Source organism: Carcharhinus amblyrhynchos, chromosome 9, assembly GCF_965287045.1.
Source record: "Carcharhinus amblyrhynchos chromosome 9, sCarAmb.v2.hapA, whole genome shotgun sequence".
In the NCBI taxonomy this organism is placed as follows: domain Eukaryota; kingdom Metazoa; phylum Chordata; class Chondrichthyes; order Carcharhiniformes; family Carcharhinidae; genus Carcharhinus; species Carcharhinus amblyrhynchos.
The window spans coordinates 96,288,726-96,304,224 of NC_137332.1; the positions used below are offsets into that span (position 1 = coordinate 96,288,726).

Here is a 15,499-nt window from a genome sequence, read left to right on the forward strand (position 1 = left end):
GCTGCCTGAAAGGGTGGTAGAAGCAGGAACGCTCACAACACTTAAGAAGCGTTTAGATGAGGAATTGAGATGGCATCACATGCAAGGCTGTACACCAAGAGTGGGAACATGGGATTAGAATAGATAGATGTTTGATGGCAGGCACAGATATGATGGGCCAAAGGATCTCACTGTGCTGCAAGACTCTATGACTAAGAAGCAGAGTTGGCATTTGAAGATTATTTTATCCAGAGGATTTATTCCTCCTGCAGGCAGATCCAATTAAACCACAATCATCACCTTAGTCTTTTAAATAGATGTGGGTTGGCAGTGCCTATGAGAGAAACATTCGTCTGTGAGGAGGGGAGGAGAATGAGGAGGAAAGTAAGAGGAAGGAGGGCACATCAAGATGGCCAGGACATGTAAATGGCACATGATGATACCACAGCTGCGACAGACTTAGAGGGAGATTAAACCATCATGAATACCTCAAGGAGGCACAGAAAGATTTATGCAGCCCCTTGGTTTTATAGGCAGAGAGTGAGATGTCTGCAGATGTCTGAAACACAAGGCCAGAGGACACTCAGACTCTCAAGAGCCACAATCTCATCACTCTGTGACATGATGGAATACTGTGGACAGCTTTGGTTCCCTTATCTAAGGGAGGATATGCTGGCATTGTAGGCAGTCCAGAGAAGGTTCACTGTGTTGATCCTGGGTTTGGGGGGATTTTCTTATGAGCAGAGATTGAGTAGTTTGGGCCTTTCCCTCACTGGAGTTTAGAAGAATAAGAGGAGATCTTATTAAGACATATAGGATTCTCAGGGGGCTTGACAGGGTCGATGCTGATAGGTTGTTTCTACTGGTGGGAGAGCCTCAGGCTGAAGGACATAATCTTCGAGTAAACGGGGTAAAGAGTTGAAGAGCAATCTATTCAATTCTTTACTGCAGAGGACTGAGTCATTACAGTAGAGGCTGGGTCATTAAGTGTGTTCAAGGCTGAGATAGACAGATTTTTAATTTCTAAGGGAATCTAGGGTTATGGGGATAAGGCAAGAAAATGGAATTCAGGATTATCACATCAGATCAGCCTCATTGAGTGGAGGAGCAGGTTTGATGGGCCAAAAGCCTTACTTCTTTTATGAGACATCTTGTTGAACTGCATAGGGGGTCATTCATTGCCTGTAGCTGTCAAAGTCAAGCTAGATAGAGGCCACAGATCTGAGGGTGAGTGGAGAGGACATGGTGAATTTCAGATTGAAGGCCCTTGATATGATTGCATGGATTTCAGTGATGTGAGAGGATGCCTTGTTAAGACAGCAGTTCCAGTCGGTCATGAAGCCCCAGTCTCACAGATGTGTGAACAGCATCGCAGGAATTCTACCACCCTGCCTCCTACGGGAATTGGAACAGGTGAAGAGCGAACAATGGGAAGGTCCATTGATCTCGAGTTGAACAAGGCCGTAAAATCCCACCCCATATCTCTGAGCGTTATTCAGCATAGAATGTCAGACCCACGCCACTGTCCTGTCAATACACTTATCCTGCACAGGCTCGCAAAACCCTACCCTCCACCCAGATCAAAGCAATAAGTGCATACAGACATTGCTGCAACATGCAGCCTTAGACTGCCTCACAGCACTACATGGTTCCAGCAATCGCAATGCTATCCTGTAGCTTCCTGGTACATGAATATACATATTGAGGATTTATTCACACTCAGGAAGCCATTGAGGTGCACTTGGAGGTCTTCCAAGTGCACCTACTATCCCAATGCTGTTGGACTCTGCAACAACCTCTTCCCACATTGAACAACTTACAGACAGTGGCCTCATCTTCTCCTCAGCTGGGCACAGCTCAGAGGAGGGCACACAGAGATTCTTCATCAAATTGAGGGGCTGATTCAACCCTACTCCCCTGCCCTTTCCCTCACTTGCTTGCTTCAGACATCACTGGAGACAAACATACAGAAATAATCTTCCCTGATAAGATCTGGAAAACTTTTTACTGTTGAAGTAGAAACTTTTTCAGCCAAGGAGTAGATAGGGCCTAGAATGCACTGCCTGGAAGTGTGGTGGAGCATGTTTAATTGAGGCATTCAAGAGGGCATTCGATAATTATTTGACTAGAAACAATGTGCAGAGGTACAAAGAAAATAGAGTAAGAATTCTCACAACACCAGATTAAAGTCGAAGAGGTGTTTAACGTGGTGTTGTGAGACTTCTTACTGTGCTTACCCCAGTCCAACATTGGCATCTCCACATCATGTACAAGGAAAAGGCAGGGGAATGGCACCAAGTCATGGTGCTCATTGGGACAGCGGGTTTAGACACTGGGCCAAACAGCCTCCTTCTGCATTATAACAATACTGTGATTCTGTGAAAACCGTCTGTGATCAGTGGCAAACTATGGACATTTCGGAGAAAGTTCAAACAAACAGATGCACAAATGCTTTGAAGTGCTGCGAGTATCTCCAGGTCAAAAATGCTGAAGGTTGATGTTGATTATACACGTTCTGGGTCACAGCCTCCAATGGTAGACCACCCCAGCCCACACCCCCACGTGCAGAGCTGATTGGGCAGTATCGTCCGAGCCAGGATTCGAATCCCACCACAGCTGATGGTGAAATTTGAATTCAGTAAAAATCTGGAATTAAAAGTCTGATGTTGACCATGAATTAATTGTCTTAAAGGTCCGTTTGGTTCATGAATGTCCTTTAGGGAAGGAAGTCAGCAGCTTACCCGGTCTGGCCTACATGTGATTCTGGACCCACAGCAATGTGATTGACTCTAGAAGTGCCCTCTGATATGAAGAGGCAAATAGGGATCTGTAATAAATACTGAGCCCAGTTTGCCACTGATCACAGGCTACATCCCATAAAATGAATAAAACATTTTCAAATTCCTCCCCCTAATTGATCTTTTATTCAGTATAATTGGATTGAAATGTTCCATTTAATTTAGTGACCATTTTTGCTAATAAGAAACTCCAGACACAGATTTTGCCTTTATAAACTTTCAGCATTTATTATATAGAAGAAATGTACCACATTAAGATAAAACAATAACTACAAGTTGATGAACAATTTTCAGTGGTTTTAAAGACAATAAGAAAAACCTCTGATTCCAAAAATCCATTCCTTTATCTGAAAATGCTGGACTGTCCCTCAATAACCCCTTAACAAAATCTCTCTTTCTGTTCATGGTTTGTTCTGACTTGCTGAAGCCTCCCAAATAGCTCGGTGTCGCAGATTGTGATGTTGTAGATCTCCACCAGTACTGTTTGGTGTATTACACCATTAATATCCTTTGCCTTGGTGAGAACAGTGTGATGTGGCTCCGGGATCCTGCTACTTCAGTTTTCCTGACAGTTGGTGACATTGCCGGGATTTGTAATATGGATTGTGTTTTCCAAGAGACCAGCAGAGCCTCTCCCAAGGATTAGAGCTCCGGATTGGACAATTGGCACCCTCACACTGGAATCTCTCCACCTTGCACAACAGCCTATGTTAAAATGCATGATCTCAAGCCAAGAGCAAGAGTAAAATGACAACTGATCAGCCCTATATTCTCAGCGACCCCCCCCCACCCCCCCACCCACATCCTCCGCAAACCCATTTACCCACCCCCTTCACCATTTATTGCCAAGCGGCTTCACTGATGCTGTTTCCAGTCTCTCACAGTTGCTGTGTGAGAGATGATCTATTTCTCTGTCCTTTGAAAGGGCAGTTAATGCCACACCATCAGAGCTGCTCTGTTTTCATGCTTAACATACTTTCCAGGGGAGAAGAAAGGGAAGAGTTTCTCAGTGAAGGTGTCAGTGAAAGTATGGAGCACGGACATGTCATTGCCATTGTAAAAGGTCACTTGACCCCCCTCATAGTCCAGGTGAACCGTGATGGTCCTGGGATTCACGTTGAGGGTTAGGGTGACCGATGGGCTTTCTGAGGCTATGTAGCTGCCATCGTTGCTCAGCCATAAAGCCCAATAACCATTCTCAGACCCCAGCTCTATCTTTCCCTTCCGATTGGCTGACTCTTTGGTCACACCCAGGACCCACGCGGTCTTGTCCCTGACCTCTACCTCCCAGAAGTGTCTCCCTGAAGTGAATCCCTCCGATGCCAGGACATACGGAGCCTTGTCAAATGCCTTTGTGTTATTACCAGACATTTTTATCTTGATGGTGGAGCACACGGTGGTCTGGTCTTTGTTGATCTTGAGGCTGTAATGTGCTGTGCTTGGGTCCAGGGTCAGGGAGGTTGGGCCTGTGGGAAATGAAAAAAATCATTGTAAATATGTTAGACAGGGGAAGGTGGACAGATACCTTTACAACTGGACTCGCCATTTATCTCATCATTCTGTGTTGGCAAATATGACAGACTGGATATGGTATGCAATTAGTTATATTCCCAGACTCCAGTGTGTACAGTGAACAGATATTACAGACTGGGTATGGTGTACAGTTAGATATATTTCCAGACTCCAGTGTGTACAGTGAACAGATATTACAGACTGGGTACGGTGTACAGTTAGATATATTCCCAAACTCCAGTGTGTATAGTGAACAGATATTACAGACTGTATGGTGTACAGTTAGATATATTCCCAGACTCCAGTGTGTACAGTGAACAGATATTACAGACTGGGTATGGTGTACGGTTAGATATATTCCCAGACTCCAGTGTGTACAGTGAACAGATATTACAGACTGGGTATGGTGTACGGTTAGATATATTCCCAGACTCCAGTGTGTACAGTGAACAGATATTACAGACTGGGTACGTTGTACAGTTAGATATATTCCCAGACTCCAGTGTGTACAGTGAACAGATATTACAGACTGGGTACAGTGTACAGTTAGATATATTCCCAGACTCCAGTGTGTACAGTGAACAGATGTGTCAGGATCCCAGTCTAATTCTTGTCCAGTGATTCCCATTGGAATGTGCAAGTGGTTAGTTGTCAAATCAGAAGATTGGCTCATTAACAGTGTTGAAATTAGGTTCCAGACTTGGGATTTGTGGGTGATCCAATTTCTGCTTAAGCCATTGGAATGTGCCTGATAACATCCAAGTTTCAACTGATTAATGGCATGGGCAGGTTAGAGGCCTTCATGCCATCCAATGAGTATGGGGAACATGGTCACATCCAACCCCCTGACATGGGACAGGGTCAGGGGATTCGGCAGAGGAATAATCTTGTGGAATCTCTGCAGAAATCCAGGCTATGTGCAATTTTTAGTGCTGCAAGATGGAGTGTTTCATTTTTAGTTAATGGTTGGCATTTTCTGCACCCAAGTAGGGTTTTTGCGACACTGGAGGTGGCCTGCTATGGGGGTGGTAACGGAATCTTCTGGTCCTCCCACTGTCCCTACTTGGGTGCAGAAAATGCCACCCATTAACTAAAAGTGAAACACTCCATCTTGCAGGACTAAAAACTGCACATATCCTGGATTTCTGCAGAGATTCCACAAGACTATTCCTCTGCTGAATCCCCTGACCCTGTCCAATGTCAGGGGTTTATCCCATTGTTCTCATCCTCCACCTTCAGGAATTGGGATCCTGTCAGCGGGAATGACTGGAATATCCCACCCAATGTCTCCAAACCTTGGCTGGGATTGTCCAGCCCTGCTGCGGCAGGTTCCCCTGCGGTGGATGCCGACAGCCACTCCAACCTCCATTGACATCAGCAGGATTGGAAGATTCCACTGATGGGACTGGAAAATTCTGCTAATGGGAGGGGCTGGAATATCCCACCCCTACATAGGTATCATTCTTATTAAATACCAGTGTCCCACTCCTTAGCGTGGAGAAGCTATATATTTGGATGTACGTTGCCATGAAATGGTGAGGGGAGAAGTGGATGAAGGGCCAAAGCAGCCCTTGGTTCAATGAGGACTGACTGAGTTCTTGCCAATGCAGTATCAGTATGAAGTGGGCAGGTAATGCCAACTACTGGCAATAGAATGGAGCCCAGTCAGGTACGTACTGTCTGGGAAGAGGGGCCAAGCTGGTTAGCACTAGGGAGCGGGACCGGTGGTACGGGGGGGAGGCTGCGTTGTCAGAAGGACTTGGTCCCAATGTCAGCAAAGGTTTAGTGACTGCTGAGGGTCTCTGAGTTCCTCTTGGCCCTCAGGTTCTGGCGTTGCTTGGTCCCTTTCATACAGCACCGCTGCATCCTGAGCCCCCATCGGTGCCCATCTCTGTCTCCCCTTCCTGCTCCTTATGCTTCTTTACCAGTGATGGTGGCTGTGACTCCAACTGAGAGCTCAATGTTCTGTTGCCAGAACCCTGAGAGATGGCCAGGAACAAAACCAAGCACTCAGTAGAACCCTCCACACCAGAGGAAAGGCCTCCGATGTAAATAATCTCAAAAAGGATAGTCTTCCCATTCACATGAGTCCTCCTGATGATCACTAATGTGTTAATAGCAAAACTGAAACTCTGCTGTCAGGTAAAGATTTCACTCCTGCCCAAACATGTTTGACCATGAAAACAACTAATTCCCTGCATGGCACAGATCACACCCTGAAGGCGTTTCATTTTCTTCCAAACCTATTGCTACTGTCAGTTAGGCAGATACCAAACTTAATTACAGGTTAAATTCACATGTAGATAATGGAGGTGTGTTTCCAACTGTTAACTCTGCTGTAAAAGGTATTATTACAAACCAGCGTATTGATGTTGGAAACACAGCCTGACAACATCACGCCCCAGGCTGTGTACAGCACTGTGGGAATCAGTCCCACTTGTGGAATATAAAATTCTTCCCAATATCTTTTAACCATGTTTCTTGACTCACTCAGTCTTCACCCACATAAAGGGTGGAATCTCTGGTTAAATATGTAGTGGTTGGCAACGAGACTGATTTCTGATCATGGGTGGAATAGCTAGTTCATCTCGATAGACTTGAATGGTTAGGTGGATTGGCTGTGCTAAGTTGCCCCTTAATATCCAAAGATGTGCAGGCTAGATGGATTCGCCATGGCAAACGCTAGTTGTTATGGGCATATGGGGACAGGGGAGGGGGCCTGGGTAAGATGCTCTTTCAGAAAGTCAGTGCCGACTCGATGGGCCAAATGGCTTCCTTCTGCACGGTAGGGATCCTATGGACCTGGCGCTGCTCATCTCAATGTATATCGCAGAGCAGAGACCGCATGACACCCACCCCCACACCAAGCTTCAATCTAGTTGTGTTAAATGCTGGTAGGCACTCTGTTCTCTACCCCTCAGACCCTTCAGCCTCCCTCACAGGTGATGTACACCCCCACCATGTCCCCATCATTTTTTCAGTGCTTGCCCTGTCCTCTTGGTGCACCTTCACTGCCCCCTTCCACTCACCTAGTGATGCACTATTTTTTGAACTAACTAAATTGCAGAGTGGGTCGAGGTGGGTGAGGACTAGGAGATGCCTATCCTACCTCCCACCCCCACAACATTTCCCCTGCACCTGAATTGGACCCTGCCTCCTCAAGAGTGTGTGGTGATCTCTTGTAAGTTGCACCTTTGTGTCATGCCAATGAAAATTGACAGTGCCAGGAATGGGACTGGGAATGCTGAAACCAGGTCCCAGCCATCACTTTGAAAGGTGCCCAAAGTGGGCCTGACTTCTCAAACAAAATCTGGGCCAAAGATGTAAGGGTAAGGAAGGTATGATGAAAGTTTATAAAACACAGTTTATAAAACACACAAAAATTGTATGACATTCTGGCTCAGCTAGCATGTTGTGTCTTCATTTGGACTTCGGGAAGGACAACTTTAGAAAGGATATGAGTGTTTTAGGGTTGGGGGCACAAAAATGTTTCTGAGATTGGATCAAGGGATGAAAGACTCTGGTTCTGTGGATTGACAAGAGAGGCCAGGCTGTGTCTCCTCAGGGAAGAGAAGCTGAGGAGGAGATTTAATAGAGATTGTAAAATCATGAGAGAATTGAGACAGAGAAAATCATACAACCCTACAGTGCAGAAAGAGGCCCTTCAGCCCATCAAGTCTGCACCGAACACAATCCCACCCAAGCACTACCCCCATATCCCTACATATTATACCCACTAATCTACGCATCCCGAGACACTAAGGGGCAATTTCTTAGCATGGCCAATCAACCTAACCCGCACATTTTTGGACTGTGGGAGGAAACCAGAGTGCCCAGAGGAAACCCACACAGACACGAGGAGAATGTGCAAACTCCACACAGACAGTGACCCGAGCTGGGAATCAAACCCAGGACCCTGGAGCTGTGAAGCAGCAGTGCTAACCACTGTGCTACCATGCCCCCACAATGAAGAGAAGTGGTTCCATTTCTGGTGGAGTGGAGAATCAGTGGGCACTGATCCAAGGTGACTGGGAAGTGGAATGTGGAGCACTTTTTTTTCATGCAGCAGGTGGCTTGGATCAGGAATGTACTACCTAAATTTAGTCGATTCCATTATGGTTTTCTAAAGAGCATTTGGGTAAGTACCTGAAGGGCTGTTTGCTGGACACTGCAGAGGAGATGTGATTGGGAGGGATAGGTGTGGTGTTGCAGGTTGTTGTGATGGGGTTTGGGACAATGGTTGTGGGCACCAGAAGAGATGTCCTTTCAGAGACCTGGCACAAATGCAATGAGTTAAATGGCCTTCTCTGTGTTGTGTCCATTCATTGACTCCTAGAATTCTAGACACAGCTATAGGCTGCACCTTCAGGAGAGGCGGGGAAAAGAGCAGGAGACAATTCAGACAGTGGATCACACCTAGCTGTGGAGTTTCCTACCTGGAGAGATGACCTGTTTCATTCTCTTCCACACTGTATAGAGTAATGGGCCTTCAAATTCTGTGTATTTCTGTCTTTGAAGCAATAGTATTGTCTCATCTTCTTCACCTTTCTCTGCATCTTCCCCATTCTCTCCTTTGTCCAGGTAGCTGTGTGAATGGCATTGATTTAATCACTCTCTGCTGGATACAGACTGGTCACAATGTAAAACCCTGAGTGAGTTTGGATTAGATACTCACCTTTCTCTCAGTTTTTTCAGTTCCTGTGGGACAGAGAATCAGAAATGTTTTAATAAATGTGTATGGTGCTGTTTACATTGTAATTTTCAATGATGTAGAATCAGTGATTTTAATAAAATTTGGAGGGAGCTCAATGGAGTTTTCATTGACAGGTTCCATTGACGTGAAACCAGGTCAGTTATCCCCCCAGCCACAAAATACATGGGCAGAGTTTTCTCTGCTGCAGAACACTTTGAACACTGATCAGTTCCTCTTATTTCTGATCTTAATTTTCCCAATAAGAAACTAAGCTTTCTCAGCATTGTTCCCTTATCCCTGACTCACATTCTTTGACCTTATTCATTAATTTGATATGTGGGACCTCTTATTCTAGTTTCAGTTATCCTGCACTTAGTGTTGGCTGCTGTCAATGTGGGACAGTCTACTCAACATTCCCGAACTCAATTCTGACTCATACTTGTCTTCAGTTAGACTGCACATTTTTTTTATTTGTGGGACATGGGTGTTGCTAGCTAGTCAAAATTTATTGCCCATCTCTTATTGCTTTTGAGAAGGTGACGGTGAGCTGCCTTCTTGAATCACTGCAGTCCACGTGCTGTGGGTTGACGCACAATGGTGTTAGAGAGGGAATTTCAGGATTTTAGATCCAGCGACTGCAAAGGAACGGTGATATATTGTCAAGTCAGGATGATGAGTGGCTTGGAGGGGAACATGCGGATGATGGCATTCCCATGTATCTGCTACCCTTGTCCTTATAGATGGAAGTGGTCGTGGGTTTGGAAGGCAGTTTCTAAGGATCTTTGGTGAATTGCTGCAGTACATCCTGTAGATAGCACACACTGTGGCTACTGAGTGTTGGTGGCGGAGGGTGTGTATGTTTGCGGATATGGAATTGTGCATAGACAATCTGGAGGAGGGGGCTGAGTGTAGGGTAACAAAGTTTGCTGATAACACGAAGATGAGTGGAAAAGCGAATTGCGTGGAGGATGCGGAAAGTCTGCAGAGATTTGGATAGGCTGAGTGAGTGGGCAAGGACCTGGCAGATGGAGGATAACGTTGACAAATGTGAGGTTATCCACTTTGGAAGAAATAATATTAGAATGGAATATTATTTAAATGGTGAAAAGTTGCAGCATGCTACTGTGCAGAGGGACCTGGGGGTTCTTGTGCATGAATTGCAAAAACCCAGTCTGCAGGTACAGCAGGTGATCAAGAAGGCGAATGGGATGTTGGCCTTTATCACGAGGGGGATAGAATATAAAAGCAGGGAGGTCTTGCTGCAACTGTACAAGGCACTGGTAAGGCCGCAACTGGAGTACTGTGTGAAAGTTTGGTCCCCATATTTGCAAAAGGATATGTTGACCTTGGAAGCAGTACAGACAACATTCACCAGGTTGATACCAGAGATGAGGGGGTTAGCTTATGAGGAGAGATTGAGTAAATTGGGCCTGTATTCGTTAGAGTTTAGAAGGCTGAGGGGAGATCTTATAGAGACATATAAAATAATGAAGGGGCTAGATAGGGTAGAGGTAGAGAGATTCTTTCCAATTAGAAATGAAACTAGAACTAGAGGGCACAGCCTCAAAATAAGGGGTTGTCAGTTTAGAACAAAGTTGAGGAGGAACTTCTTCTCTCAGAGGGTAGTGAATCTCTGGAATTCTCTGCCCATTGAAGTGGTGGAGGCTACCTCGTTGAATATGTTTAAGTCATGGGTAGATAGATTTCTGATCGATAAGGGAATTAAGGGTTATGGGGAGCAGGCGGGTAAGTGGAACTGATCCACTTCAGATCAGCCATGATCTTATTGAATGGTGGGGCAGGCTCGAAGGACTAGATGGCCTACTCCTGCTCCTATTTCTTATGTTCTTATGTAATTGCTGTGATGTGGTTTGAATCCTATTATAAAATGCTGTTTACAATCACACCAATAATTTGAGGATTGGGTTATAAATGGTCACCTTGAGAAAAGAGATACTGTCTTGCTGCTCGATATCTGAATGAAGGTTGGTTGTGTTCGCGCTAAGGGATGTTTGTCCATCTTCGATTCTTTTCAGATTCTCCTCCATCAGTTGCTTATCTTCCCCCTTTTGTTTCCTCAACTCTTCGATTAAATGTTTCTCTTTGTCTTCAAGATATCGATGGATTTTGGCAAATTGTGCGGAGATGTCTTGCTCCAGGGATCCAGTGAGTTGCTATGACAGTGAGAGAGATTGTTTAAACAGTGCGTTGTTAAAGGGTTGCAGTGTTGAAAGGGAACTGAAGTCATACTTACCTCCAGTTCTGAAATCTCCCTCTCCTGCTGCTGTTTGAATTCACTTTTGCTTTGATTTTTATTCTCCATGGAATCCAAGGATAATTTAATCTCGTCCTAAAAATAGAATCAGATCTCAGCATGATCCATTGTAATGTCTGCTGTTATATCATAAACTGTAGGACAGAGCTTTTAACCAGATAGTGGTGTTATGGTGTGCATTAAATTTGCGTATATGTAAATATTGTTATGAAAAGGAGTCCCTGTATTTAATGCAACTATTGTTGTACCTATGTGTTGAAAAACACAAAGTTCCTGATAGATTTCATCCTAGAGTCTTAAAGAAATGGCTAGTGAGTTAGTTGATGTGATGGTTTTAATACTCCAAAATTCACTCGATTCAGGAAAAGTTCCATTAGTTTGGGAAATAGAGAATGTAAATCCTTTATTCAAAAAGGGAAGAATCTAGACCAATTTACTTAATATCTATCATAGGGAAAATGTTAGAAGGTATTATTAAAGAGATTAAAGTAGGGCACTTAGATAAATTCAAGGTAATCTGGCAGAGTCAATATGGTTTTGTGAACCATAACCAGTGGATGTACTATACTTAGATTTCCAGAAGATCTCTGTAAAGTGACACATCAAAGGTTATTATGGAATATAAAAGCTCATGGCTCAGTGGTAACATAATGGCTTAGATAGAAGATTGGCTGGCTACCAGGATATGGAGATGTGGGCGTTGGACTGGGGTAAACACAGTAAGAAGTCTCACAACACCAGGTTAAAGTTCAACAGGTTTATTTGCTAGCAAACACCACTAGCTTTCAGAACACTGCTCCTTTGTCAGGTGACAAGTACAAAGATTAGTTAAGTCAACAGACAAAATTCTGGCAAATAGCATATCATGTTGAAAACTGTGAAATTGTTCAATTTGGCATGAAGAATTTAAAAGAAGTGAACTCCCTAAATGGTGAAATATTGCAGATCGCTGAGATTCAGAGAGATCTGGGTGCCCTAGTGCATGATTCACAAAAGGCTAGTATATGGGTACAGCAAGGAATTGGTAAAGCTAATAGAATGGTATCATTTATTGTGAGGGGAATTGATTACAAAAGTATAGATATTATGCTTCAGTTATAATGGATATCGGTGAAAACACATTTGGAGTACTATGTACAGTATCAGTCACATTTAAGGAAGGATGTAAATGCATTGGAAACAATTCAGGAAAGGTTTACCAGACTAATACCATGAATAATAAAAGCAAATTACTTTGGATGCTGGAATCTGAAACCAAAACAGAAAATGTTGGATAATCTCAGCAGGTGTAACAGCATCCGTGGAGAGAGAATGGAGCTCATGTTTTGAGTCTGAATGCCTCTTCTTCAGAGCTACGAGGATTGGGAGGTATGGCTGGACAGGCTAGGCTTGTATCCACTCGAGTTTAGAAGAGCAAGAGTCAGCTTTATTGAAACATATAAGATCCTGAGGAAACTTGACAGGAACGTGGAGGGGATGATTCCTCTTATGGAAGAACCTAGAAATGGGGGTCACTGTTTAAAAAGGGTCACCAGTTTAAGACCTGGATTATGGAAAAAATAACTTCCCTCAGAGGGGTGTGAGTTTTTCAAATTCTCTTCCTCGAAAGGCAGTAAACAATTACGTTCTATTAGTTTTGCTAATTGCTTGCTGTACCTGCATAACAACCTTTTGTGATTCATACACTAGGACACCTAGATTACTCTAAACCTCAGAGCTCTGCAGTGCCTCACCACTTAGCACTGCAATTGCTTCTCTTCAGATACGTGTCCAATGCTCTTTTGTAAACCTCAGTGAAATCTGCCTCCACCAAACTCTCCAGCAGTACATTCCTGATCCTAAACACTCACTGTATAAAAATGTTTTTCTCACACCACTATTGTTTCTTTGAATAGTTTTAAGACAGATGTTGATAGATTTTCAATAAATAAAAGGATTGACAGGCTTTCCAGGATAGGCAAAAATGTGGGATTCAGATTAAAATCAGACCAAACATTTATTTATTGAATAGGGCAGCAGGCTCAAGGGGCCAAGTGGCTAACTCCCACTCCTAACTTAATTGTTCATAAGTTTGTGTTGTGCTGCAACAACTTTCAAATAGTTATTAAATGTGAAAATTGTAATGAAACTGGATTTCTACAGTTCTTTAATCTAGATATTGTAATGAAACTGGATCCTTACGGTTCTTTATTTTAGTTATTGCAATGAAACTGAATTCCTACAATTCTTTAATCTGGTTATTGTAATGAAACTTATTTCCAGTTATCTAATGTGAATATAGTCATGAAACTGATTGTCACTAATCCAGTCCTCCTTTCTGTAAACAGCATTCCCTTGCCTTATACTTCGGGACTACGTTCTGAATTGACATGGCTAAACCTAGTGGAGAAACTACACAATGACACATCCTCCTCACAGAACAGGATCAACTTCTCCCTGTGTTCCTCACAGACAAACTGCTCCTGCTCTGTGTCCCCATTCAGCTTTAGTGAGGTATAGAAAGATCTGGGTGTCTTAGTACATGAATCACAAAAAGCTAGCATGCAAGTACAGCAATTAATTAGAAAAACTATTAGAACATTATCATTTGTTGTGAGGGGAACTGACTACAAAAGTAGGGAAGTTATGCTTCAGTTGTACAGGGCATTGGTTAGATCACATCTAGGGTATTGGGAACAGCATTAGCCTCCTTATTTCAGGAAAGATGTAAATGCATTAGAAGCAGTTCAGAGAAAGTTTATTAGATGAATAGCAGGAAGGAGTGAGTTGCCTAATGAGCAAAGGTTGGAGAGGTACCCAATGGAATTTACAAATGTAAGAAATTGCAACATTTAAGATTCTGAGGGATATTGACAGGGTGGATGTGGAGAGGATGTTTCCTCTTGTCAGAGAACCTTGAACTGGGGTTCACTATTTAAAAATAAGCTGTTGCTCATTTAAAGCAGTGATCAGTAGGATATTTTCTCCCAGAGGGTCAAAAGTCTCCAGATTTCCTTCCTCGACAGGCAGAGCCTTTGACAACTTTTAAGGCAGAGCTCGATAGTTTTTTGATAAGCAAGGGGGTGAAAGGTTATTGGGGGGGTAGGTAGAAATGTGGAGTTGAGGTTACAGTCAGATCAGCCATGATCTTATTGAATGTTGGAGCAGGATCGAGGGGCCGAGTGGCCTACTAATTCATGTGCCTGTACGTTCTCTCTGCGTGCCTCACAGCAACCTGGTTCTAACAGGGAAACAGTGAAATAGTTTCAGAAAGGAATCCATCTGTTCCTCTGTGAGACAGCAACCATTTAGTTATCTACTCCCATTAGCACACAGTTCCACTCCACAAGCACCAGAGTGATAGCTGCTGAGTGACCCCTCGCCAGTCCTCTTACCTTGTATTTCTGCTCTGCACTCTGGAGTGACAGGAGCTCATGGTCTGAATGGGAGCCTGAATCTTTGCAATCGTCACAGAGGAGCATCAGATCCTCCTCACAGAACAGCACTAACTTCTTCCCGTGTTTCTCACAGTGAGTCTGCTCCTTTGCCCGCTTCAGATTCACCTCCAGTTGCCGAGCTTCCAAGCAAAGATTAGCCAACATCCTGTTACTGGTCATATTTCTTAGGGGGAGAAGCTGCTGACATTCCGGGCAGGATACAGTCTCATCCTGCTTCTCCCAACACTTCTGGATGCAGGATTTACAGAAATTGTGCTCACAGTCCAGCCGCACTGGCTCCACAAACAGAGACTGGCAGATGGAGCAGGTTAAATCCTTGGTCAGGTTGAGGATCTGTTCTTTACTGACAGCCATCTTCAGGTGGAGTTCCTTGTTTAGACCTTACACATGAAGGTTCGTTTCTTTCCTCTCTGTCCCGGCTCACTGTGAAACTCGCTTTGCCATCTCTCCCTTTTTGTAGAGACACTGGTCAGTCGGCAGAATTGACTGACCAATCATTGTTCATTTAATGTCGAACTGCGAATCTCAAATCACGCCCAAAGTGTTCAAAACCGGGTGGCAACAAGTTTGTGGATGCATGCCAGGTGAGCGGGCTGGAATTTGAGCTCAAACACAAATGGAATGTTAATCGCCCCTGCTTCGACCAAAATTCCATTCGTTCCACACTTACTGCAGCCTCAAGACAAGGAGTGGATGAGTCCTGGAGGCTTAAAGGTTAATAAACCAACTCCCCTTTAACTTGCTACAACTCACCTGGCAGGGGCAAGTTAATGATCAGGCAGGGGACGAGGCTAGCCCATTGCAC

General features: G+C 44.0%; 1 protein-coding gene across 1 annotated transcript; it reads right to left on the minus strand.

Annotated features, from left to right (window-relative positions):
- Positions 1-3,587: 3,587 nt before the first annotated feature.
- On the minus strand, positions 3,588-15,215 carry LOC145348478 (zinc-binding protein A33-like). The gene is made up of 6 exons (XM_080196665.1): positions 14,632-15,215; positions 11,237-11,332; positions 10,923-11,156; positions 8,965-8,987; positions 8,726-8,874; positions 3,588-4,243 (listed from the first exon to the last, which is right to left on the minus strand). Exons 1-6 carry the CDS (start codon positions 15,046-15,048, stop codon positions 3,708-3,710), a joined length of 1,455 nt encoding a protein of 484 aa, XP_080052791.1. The 5' UTR covers positions 15,049-15,215; the 3' UTR covers positions 3,588-3,707.
- Positions 15,216-15,499: the final 284 nt, after the last annotated feature.